The sequence below is a fragment of the Cynara cardunculus genome (genome assembly GCF_001531365.2).
Source record: "Cynara cardunculus var. scolymus isolate 2C chromosome LG 5, CcrdV1, whole genome shotgun sequence".
NCBI lineage: Eukaryota > Viridiplantae > Streptophyta > Magnoliopsida > Asterales > Asteraceae > Cynara > Cynara cardunculus.
The window spans coordinates 13923888-13935089 of record NC_037532.1 but is presented as its reverse complement, the minus strand read 5'-3'; the positions used below and the strand labels follow the sequence as shown (position 1 = coordinate 13935089).

At 37.2% G+C, this 11202-nt stretch overlaps 1 protein-coding gene across 1 annotated transcript; it reads left to right on the top strand.

Annotated features, from left to right (window-relative positions):
- The first annotated feature begins 3714 nt into the window (after positions 1–3714).
- On the top strand, positions 3715–4092 carry LOC112512845 (probable DNA-directed RNA polymerase subunit delta). Its single transcript, XM_025118983.1, has one exon. The coding sequence runs from the start codon at positions 3715–3717 to the stop codon at positions 4090–4092; it is 378 nt and encodes a 125-aa protein (XP_024974751.1).
- The last annotated feature ends 7110 nt before the right edge of the window (positions 4093–11202 follow it).

Sequence of the window (11202 nt, the reverse complement as noted above, 5' to 3'; positions counted from 1 at the left end):
AGATTAGGTTAAACCCTAATGTCCTAAACCCTATTCCTTTTATAACCACTTTTGTGGGGTTTTTTTTTATCATATGAAACCCTTTCTTTTAAGTTTAATCTAATAAAACTACCTTGGCCCATTTAAAATTATTTAAACTCTCTTAAATAATAAAACCTTTAATTAGTTAATCACATTGTTTATCCTCTCTCTTAGTGATTTGATGATGATCTCTTTTTCTATTGAAGTGTATTATCTTTGTGTTCAGTTTCAACGATCATCATTGAGTCTATTCAGTGATCGCTGAACATGTATTGTAATTCGTTCAGAGACTAGTATCCTTCAAGAAGATAAAACTCACACCACAAATCTTTCAGCGATGTCGAAGACAGAAGCTGAAGATTAGAGACTAGCAAGATCGTGATTTGAATCAATTTTTAGTGATAACAAGCTCGTCTACACAAATGTGAATTCTGCACAAGATTCAACGAACCCTGATAAGACTTTCAGCGTCATTCCAGTGTTCAGCAATCAAATGAATATTGTTGAGCAAGATTAGTTTTTGTCTTGTCCTTCTACACACAAAGGACAAACCCATACCTTTCTAAGTATAGTACAGTACTGAGTCCTTTCTCTGTCTCCAAACGTGCTTACCAACTTTATGAAAGAAGACTGTTTATATACGGCCAAAAGACTGTATACCTGCAACAAAGAACAAACTCTCCTCTAAGAGCTTGCCACTTTCTTTGTACCTTCTAAAATGCATTTAATGGAATGGGTATAAATAGTTGAGTAGTTCTTTTCTCAGTTACACTTCTTCATCCTTTAAACTTATCCAAGAAGATACTTCTCTATCTACTCTCTGTCTAAGAGAAATACCACTTTATCAAGTGAAGAGAACATTACTTCTTATCTTATTTCGTGTAGTAAGTTTTTTCTTATTGTTATCTGTAATTTTGTGTGTATCTTAGATTGTTTAGATAGGTTATGTATCTTATCTCTACCACAAACAATCAGTAAAATTTGTATTGATCTTCTTTATCAATATATAATTTTTAAAAGTGAAAGTTGATGTGTTTGTATTCATCCCCCCCTTCTACAAACTGTTACCTATAAACTCCTGTAGATCCGGCTAGGACCAACAATTGGTATCAGAGCTTTTGTTTTTGTGTTGTATTGTTGTTTTATTGGTAGTTTATTATCTCTTCTTTTCTAGATAATTTATTCATTTCAAAATGGCTTTGCAAAACATTAGCACAAACTTTTACGACAACGACTCTCTTGCCAAACCTCCTCGGTTTATCAGAGAGAACTTAAATATATGAAAGAACCGGATGTCTCTCTTCTTGGAAGGTGTGGATCCTGAGATTCCATACTACATTGAGAATGAACCTTATATCCTTTCGCAATCTCTCTAGCAGTTCCTGTAACTGCTACGGCTATCGTGATTCCTAAACGGCAGATTATAAAGCTCCCTTATCAATGGAGTGATGAAGACAAGAAGTAGATTGCTTTAGATACTCGTGCGAGATCTATAATAGCCATGGCTCTTCCTGACGAGGTCTATCACTTTGTGATGAAGCTTAAAACCTCAAAAACCATGTGGGACACTCTTTGTCTTCAATATGAAGGTAATTCTGAAGTACAAGAATAGAGGAAGATTAATCTAGTAAGATAATATGAAAGTTTTCTTTGTGGAAAATCTGAATTTTGTCTGAAGTACATCAACGATTTAATTGTCTTCTTATTGATTTGAGGGTAGTTCGAAAAGAATATTTCAACTCAGAGACACTGAAAAAATTCCTTGAATGTTTGCCAGAATCATGGGATAATTATACCATGTGTCTCAAGATGTCCAAGGATAAGTTCTCCCTTTCTCTCAGTTCTCTTTATGGGATATTTCTTAATCATGAGCAATCCCGTCAGCTGAAGAAGAATATTCTCAAAGACTCCAAGGAAATGAAAATATCTTCTTTAGCTTGATCTCTGATAGCCCTTTAGCTGACCCTTCTATTTGGTCTACTCCTTCTATCTCTTCTATTTCTATCATTGAGTTAGATCCTTCTAACTCTGAGAACTTGACATACGTTAATTTTTCAGAATTTGACGAGTCGTTGGCTCTTTTAACTAACTCTTTTAGGAGGTTCACCAGAAAAATCAACTATCCCAGATCTCCTTCGCTGATCATAGCTAAAAAGCCAATGTCAAAATCCATTGACAAGGCTTCAGCTAGCTCCTGTGATTGTCAACGCAAAGGTCACTTTTCTAGTGAATGCAGGTTGAAGAAAGCTGCGACGCCATCTTCCAACCTCTCATCCTCATTCAGGCCTCAAAAGGAAAAGTACCTAAAACTGAAGGAGAAGTACAAGAAGGTGAAAAATCTTCAGCGTAAAGGCAAAGGGTTCGTCGCTGAAGAGCATGACTGGCTGATTCTTCTGAAGAATCATCTTCTGGTGAGGAAGACACGTCTTACTTCTGTCTCATGGCTTAGGATGTCAAAGGTATCTAAGACATCATCCTCCAATGATCCCTCGTCATCAACCTTTGCTCATGTATGTTACCTGAATGAACCTTCTTCTTCTTCCACTAAAGATAACCTACCCATTTCTTCTTCTTCTTCTTCTTCTTCTTCTTCTTCTTCTTCTTCTTCTTCTTCTTCTTCTTCTTCTTCTTCTTCTCTTTCTCAGGTGGTTAAGACTGAGGTAAACCCCCCTCAGTCTATCCCGACCACCACCACCTTATCCTTCAAAAAGAGAACACAATTTGAAGCCCATATTAGTCCTTCAAAGAAGGCTAAGAAAGCCAAAAAGAGGAAACCAACACTACTAGCTGTGACCTCCCAATAGGTCTAAGCTATTAAAAAGAGCCTTACCCCCGAGGCACTCGCTTTAACCCTCCCCACACGTGGATACTCTCGCAACCGCTTCAGTGACCAAAATCACTGAAAGTGTGAATATCAGCATTTCCACTGCTGATCACTCACATACTTTCTCAGCCATCATCTCCTATCCTCCCTCCTTGATCTCCATCACATGCGTTGATGATCCCATGGTGGTTGTCCCCACCACTGGTGAAGCCATCACCATAGGACCTGAGGTTGCTCCTCTCGAGGCTCCTCAGACACTTGCAGCTGATCCTTATGATGGCGCATGTATAATGCCCAGTGTCAATCCTTCAGATGACGCTGAGGACCCCTCAGGTAAACACTTAGTCTCCCTTCATTCTTTCTTACTAACTATGAGCCTTCTTATGCTCAACTCTCTATTGACTCTACAGGTCCTTCAAGGAATGAATCCACTACCATATAGACTAAAGCTGAAGTCCATGACATGGTTAAGGATGTAAAGTTATTGTTGCCCGTTGTTGACACAGTCCTAGATAAAATGGACGAGGTACACAAGGCAATGCTTTCAAAAGAAGAGCATACAAACAACCTCTCTGCTGTCAAAGTCGAGGTCAATGACGTAAAGGAGTCGATGATGGCAGTAAAGACTGAAGTCCAAGCCAACACTAAAGTTGTAGTTGTTCTATCCAGCAAAGCTGATGAAGTCCAGGCTCAGCTCACCATACTTCAACAAATCTTCCAACTCCTCCAGCTACTAGCGCCAGTCCCTGAACCATCATTCAAAGAAGCGGACCGTCAAAAACTACAAAGAGTCGCTGCGTTTAACATTCTCCAGGCTAAAGCTCTTTTCCCCCTAGAACATAAGCTAGAAGACCTCTCCTCTCATCTTAATGATCTTTTCTTCTCGTATTGATAATGACAAAGAGGGGGAGAAAGATAAAGAGGAAGAGAAACTTATTGCTGATGATGATGCTGCTTCGATCCCTTATGCAAATGCTCTAATCCCTGCCGCTGAGGATGCCATCGATAAAGATGATGATGTGATCACTCATGCTGATCATGAAGACCATCCCTCCACCTCTGTATTGTCAAATGCTGGTTATGAGGATGATGATGAAGATGAAAAGGTTGAACCTCATCTCTCTGATGTCGAGAATGATCGTGGAGATGATGATGAAGATGAAGACGATGATGAAGAATTATGCATCCAAGTCATCCCAAGACAACCAGTACTGAAGAGAATCTCCATATGGGAACTAGCTTCCTAGGGGGAGAGACCTTCAGCTTCAAGGAACCATCACTCCAAGGATAAAGGCAAAAGAGTGGCAGAAGAAAATCTTTCCATCGTTCTCAGGGAAATCAGTCCACCAGAGGTCGCTGAATCCTCCAGATTTGTACCTATCACCATAGATACTGAAATCTCATACCATATCCCTCTTCTTCTCTCTACACCAACAAACCCTTCTAGTCCATCAACACATCTCACATCTTGCGAAAGCACAGATGAAGGTGAAGCAGAAATTTCAACACTTAGGAAGTCGCCTAGACGACAGGAGTGTTCAAAAGCTGATGAAGACCACAAGAGGATTCAACTAATAAATCACCTCGACCAAACCAGAGTAAAATTCCCTCTTCGTACCTCTGGTTGTGGTGAGTTTGATTTCCTCACTGATGTTGAACGAGAAGAGTCCCTGAAAGCTGAAGAAGAGCTGAGCGAACATCTACAACAACTGAAGGACAGTCTAGAGTTAGCCAAGACTCTAGCTGCCTAAGCTTTAGGTAAAGGGAAGCTCAAGAAGAAAGATCATCTCAAAGCTCAGGCCCAACTATTATCACAAGCTGAACATCAACAGGCGTTGAAGTTAAAAGATCGAGATTTGAAGTGGTGCAAAGAAAGGCTCAAGAAAAGGAGAAATCCCCACAAGATCTCAAACGTCACCATCAACAGACGAATAAAGGATGGTGGGATCCTAGTATCAATGGTCATTTTCCGAGAGAATCAAGATGTTGTCATCGAATATCCTTCATACCCCGGCCAGTATGGCTTCTACGAGTGGCTGGAGATTCGACAGGCTATTCAGAGATCCAAATCCAAGCAGAAGCCACTGTTTGAAGACATTCTAAATGAACTATTTAAGAAGGTGTCCAAGATCATCGACGTCCCTCCTTTGCCAAAGAAGTTGCCCTCCTCTCAAAGAAAATCTCTTTCAGAATCTGAAGATTATCCATCCCACAAAACTAGTACGAGACAAAATTCTAAGTGGATGAACTTCTCAAGGACCGAAAGAAGTCGGATATCTCAATGCTGAACTTGATACTTCCTGCGAAGGTCCTTATATACCCAACACAATGCACGTGAAACCTGAGTATAGACTTATGTTCATAGACCATGATGGTGAATACAGGTTTCAGTGAGTATCCTAGTTCCATCTCTGCCCAATAGATCACTTAGAGTATCTAAGGACTTGGCTAAATGATGATCTGTTTGGAGAGATGATGGAATGCATGATCATAAAGGAAATGCTGAGACACAAGAAGCTTGGAAAGATGTCCTTGAATACGTCAACTTCAGCAACTTAGATTAGACGTTATTTCTATCTTGTAATAACTTATTTTCTTTTCTTTACTTTCACTGTATAACCTTTATGTATATTAGGTCTACCAATGCTGATTGTAATGACTTGTAATATTTTTCCCTTGAAAAATATTCAATAAAACTATAAGTTCACTAAAAAAGATCCCTGAAAAGAATAAATGAGACAAGTATTTATGAAATCTGTCTATGTCTTACATTCACTGACACCTTTCAAGTCAATGAATATGCTTTCAGTTTCAGTTATTAATATTGTGCAAGTTTATTCTCTCCTTATAATCCTTTACCACTTAAATAAATTTATATAGTAAACTGTATCACTAAAAAAGATCCCAAAACAATTAAAAGAGATAAATATTTTACTAGTACCTTTTCCTTACTGATGTAACTTAAGTAATTTTCTTTATGTTGCTTTGTCATCATCAAATAAGGGGAGATTATTGATCCTCTCTCTTAGTGATTTGATGATTATCCCTTTTATCTATCGAAGTGTATTATCTCTGTATTCAGTTTCAGCGATTATCACTGAGTCTGTTCAGTGATCGCTAAACATATATTGTAATTTGTTCAAAGACCAGTATCCTTCAAGAAGACAAAACTCACACCACAGATCCTTCAGTGATGTCGAAGACAGAAATTGAAGATTTAGAGATTAGCAAGTTCGTGATCTGAAGCAGTTTTCAGTGATAACAAGCTCGTGTACACAAATGTGAAATCTGCACAAGATTCAATGAACACTGATGAGACTTTCAGCGTCATTCCAGTGTTCAGGGATCAAATAAATCTTGTCGAGAAAGATTAGTTTGTCTTGTCATTTTGTACACAAAGGACAAACCCCATACCTTCCTAAGTATAATACAGTACAGAGTCACTCTTCTGTCTCCAAACGTGCTTACCTACTTTATAAAAGAAGACTATTCATATATGGACAAAATATTGTATATCTACAATAAAGGACAAGCTCTTTTCTAAGAGCTTGCCACGTGCTTTGTACCTTCTAGAATGTATTTAATGTAATGGGTATAAATAGCTAAGTAGTTCTCTTCTCAGTTACACTTCTTCATCCTCTAAACTTACCCAAGAAGATACTTCTCTCTTTACTCTTTGTCTAAGAGAAAGACCCACTTTAACAAGTGAAGAACACATTACTTCTTATCTTATTTCTTGTAGCAAGTCTTTTCTTATTGTTATCTATAATTTTGTGTGTATCTTAGATTGTTTAGATAGGTTATGTATCCTATCTCTTCCGCAAATAATCTGAAAAATTTGTATTGATCTTCTTTATCAATATATAATTTTTTTTAAACGAAAGTGTTGCATTTATATTCACCCCCCCTTTTACAAATTGCTACCTACAAACTCTTGTAGATCCAGCTGGGACCAACACACATGGATATAGTAAATTTCCCCATTTTATTTCTTAGACATTATTTTGACTCATTTTAGCCAAATAATTCTGAAATAAACTTTTACTCTTTTTGATTGAATCATAATATATCATATATATATATATATATATATTAATTGGTATCATTATTGCTCTTTGTGTGTGAGCCCATAGGTTTATATCCAATCAGTAATATAGTTAATACCGAACAGTCTTGTTCCTTGCATATAAATCCAACAAACTCTCACTTGTGCATGGTTCAAGGCTTCTTAACTATATAGACTGCGGTAAGCGTCTAGCAACACACCACAGCCCCTAACTACATACGGATGTTAGTTTCTATAAAACATACATTCATTTGTACAATGATATTTTCTATTATGTCCCTTTGTTACTGATATCAATTTGAACTTGAGGCATGGATCTAATCATCCTCATATTAGTTCAATGATAGGTTTCTTGATCTAGAACTCGAATATGATCATCAAACTAGATTGAGCAACTGTCAATGTCGTTTGGGTATGGCCATACACTTATATCTATTCGATTCTTCAAGGGGCCTAGTGATATCATACTCTCAGCTAGTAGAGAAACAAATTCCATCTTGACTATATGCGATTATTGTGAGATTCACACTATATCCAATAATAGCCTTTTTAACTGTCTTATTCAGAACAACGTATGAATACCTCAAAACATAATAATCCACTCATTCTAATACCAACATATATCTTAGGTCTAAGGATATACAAACACAATCATTTTCAAGATTCACCGATAACGAAGATCCATGAAGTAACATCTTGAGGTTGGGTCAAACCAATATTCACCAACAGTGAATACACGTGAATTTGGTTCTCAACAAGACATATTCACCAACAATGAATATCTACCAACATTTACATTAGTCTTAATTGATAGTTATTCGCATAACATGACTGGCTATGGAAGTTTAGAATAACCAACAGTTAATCATGGATTAAACATGCCAATACAAAACACAATAATATTTGATGAAGATGATCATACCAAATATATCAATAACCGTAAATAATATTGTTTATGTTCCAAATATCCAAATACTATAATTTACAAATCAAACACACTACTAGAGAAAAGAAGTCTTATACCTCTAGTGTGTTCTTCATGCTTAGCAAGAGGCATAGACTTTGTAAACGGATCTGCTAGATTATGATATATATGAACCTTAAGAACACTAATCTCATTTGTATAGAAAACTTCTCGAATATAATAAAATTTTCATAGAATATGTCGACTGCCTTTATGTACTCTTGGTTCTTTTGCAAGCACCAAAGCACCAAGATTGTCACCGTACATCTCTATAGGTTTTTCAATGTTGGGTACTATGTCGAGTTCAACCATGAACTTCCTTATCCAGACAACTTCCTAAGCTGAGCTCCTCATCTAAACCCCCGTAAACCAAGAACATATCTTTAGTCCTTCGCATGTACTTAAGAATATTCTTTACAATAGTCCAATGACATTCACCTGGATTCTTTTGATATCTACTAGTCAAACTCAAAGCATATGACACATCAGGTCTAGTACATAACATGGCATACATGATGGACCCAATAGCAAAAGCATAAGGAATTCCATTCATACATTTCACCTCATCAAGTGTAGTAGCGCATTGAGACTCGCTCAAGCTAATACGATGTTGCATTGGTAGGGCTCCACGTTTGGAGTCTTGCATCCTGAACCGTTTCAAGATTTTATCATGTATGTACTTCGACTAAGACCTATTAGCCGCTTTGATCTATCCCTATAGATCTTGATTCCAAGGATATATGTTGCTTCTCCTAGATCTTTCATGGCAAAACATTCTCCAAGACTAGTTTTAATGTCTTGCAAGGTTGGAATATCATTTCCAATGAGTAGTATGTCATCACCATACAAGATTATAAAGACTAAAGTGCTCCCACTAGCTCTAATGTAAACATAGTGCTCATCTTGATTTTGAGCAAAACCATGATATTTAATTTTCTCATCAAACCTAAGATTCCAGCTCCTAGATGCTTGTTTCAATCCATAAATGGATCTTTGAAGCTTACACACCTTTTTAGGGTACTTTGGATTCACAAACCCTTCCGGTTGCACCATATATACGTCCTCGCTTAGGTGACGATTTAGGAAAGAGATCTTGACATCCATTTTTCATATCTCATAATCATAGTATACAACTATGGAAATAAGTATCCTAGTATCTTTAACGTTGGGTTTCCTCATAGTCAATACCATGAGTTTTCCTGAAACCTTTCGCCATGAGTCAAGCCTTAAAGCTATGTACTTTTGCATTCATATCAGTCTTCTTCTTGAAGACCCATTTAAACAAAATAGTATTGTTGTGTGTGGAAGGTCAACTAAGTTCCAAACTTGGTTGTCTTTCATGGATTGCATCGGGCATTCATGGCCTCAAGCCACTTGTCGGATTCAACATCCGATACAGCTTCTTGGTAATAGCAGGTTCACAATGATCCCCTAGTTCAGCTTTCTCAATAGACACAAGAAAGCCATATCTCTCGGGTTTTTTGTAAATCCTATCAGATCTACAAATGACATGTGTTTTATGTTGTCCCTCAACAGTCGAGTGCTCGGGCTCAACACGTTGTTCACTAGTGTTGTTAAAAGGTGTATTTTGTGGTTCTCGAACTTCTTTGAGATCTACATTGCTCCCACTTGCTTCTTGTAATACGAGATTTTTCTCTAATAACTCAGCACCCCGAGAAACAAATACTTTGTTCTAGGTGGGGTTGTAGAAATAGTATCTCATCGTTTCTTTAGGATATCCCATAAAAATACACTTGATCGTCCTGGATTCTAGTTTTCTAGAGTCTCATGTCATACGTAGGCTTTGCAACCCCAGACCTTCAAGTAAGAAAACTTGAAAGCTAGCCCATGCCACAACTCGTATGGTGTCTTATTTACCTTCTTAGTTGGAACCATATTGAGTATGTGTCTTGCAGACTCTAAGGCATAACCCCAAAAGAATAGAGGCAAGGTAGTTTGGATCATCATAGATCAAACCATATCAAGTAAGGTTCGATTTCTTCTCTCAGACACACCATTATGTTGTGGAGTTTCAGGTGGAGTGAATTGTGAGATAATTCCACGTTTTGTTAGATGATCTACAAATTCTTGGCTCATATATTCACCACCTCGATCATATCAAATAGTTTTTGGTTTTACCAAGTTGATTTTCTATTTCATTTTGGAAGGCTTTGAACGTTTCAAAGGATTCATGTTTATGTCTCATCAAGTAGATAAAACCATATCGATTGAAATCGTCGGTAAAAGTGATGAAGTAGCTTTTTACCATCTCTTGACATGGTTCTAAAAGGCCCACATGCATCAGTGTGTATGAGTCCTAACAGATCCTTCACCCCTTTTCTCCTTGACTAGTGAAAGGGGCTTTAGTCATCTTTCCACTTAAACAAGACTCACATGCATCAAACGACTCAGAGCCGGTTGATTCCAAAATTTCGTCAGCCTGGAGCTTGGCTATGCGATTCTTGTTCATGTGGCCAAGACGACAGTGCTATAGATATGATTTTTTTTAAGTCAGGCTTAAATCTTTTGGCATCACAGGTATATACATATTTACTATTTGAGACATCATCATTTAAAACAACTTCATGAATACCATTATGAGGAATAACATCAAAATAAAACAAGGTATCTTTATTAATCGAAATACCATAGTCTGTAAAAGCAGGTATAAAACCTGATTGTCTCAAATGGGAAACTAAAATAATTCCAACATAAATACTTGGAGCATAAGGACAATTGTCCCATATTAAAGTAAGACCACTTAGTAATTTCAGCTCATAGCTAATGATGGCTTCAATAGGAGCACGTATTTTATTGCCAACGAACAAATCCAAGTCACCTTGTTTCAGTTTCCTGCTTTTTCTCATTTCCTGCACATTATTACAAATGTGAGTTCCATAACCAGTATCAAGTACCCAGGAATTTGATGAAAAATCATAAATTTCTATCACATAGATAACTGATTTGCTGGACTCTCCAGCTTTCTCTTTCTTCAGTTTAGCAAGGTAGGCAGGACCGTTTCTCCTTCAATGACCTTTCTTACCACAAAGGTAACAATTGGCATCCTTAACAGGGTTTTCCTTTTTCTTGGTTTGAGGGGAAACAATTTTGCCTTTGTCTTTTCCCTTTACATTAGCATGCGACTTCTTCTTGATGTGACCTTCCCTTAACACCAAAACTGTTAGAGTTTTGGTTGAAATTTTCTTCTCAGCAGTTTTGAGCATCAAATGCAACTTTGAGATAGATTTCTTTCATTTGCATATTATAGTTCAAAATGAACTGGTCATACGATTTAGGCAAAGAGTTGAGAATCAACATGATAGCCAA

Coding starts and splice junctions, on each gene's coding strand:
- LOC112512845 (XM_025118983.1), top strand. CDS start 3,715: ATGATCTTTTCTTCTCGTATTGATAATGACAAAGAGGGGGAGAAAGAT.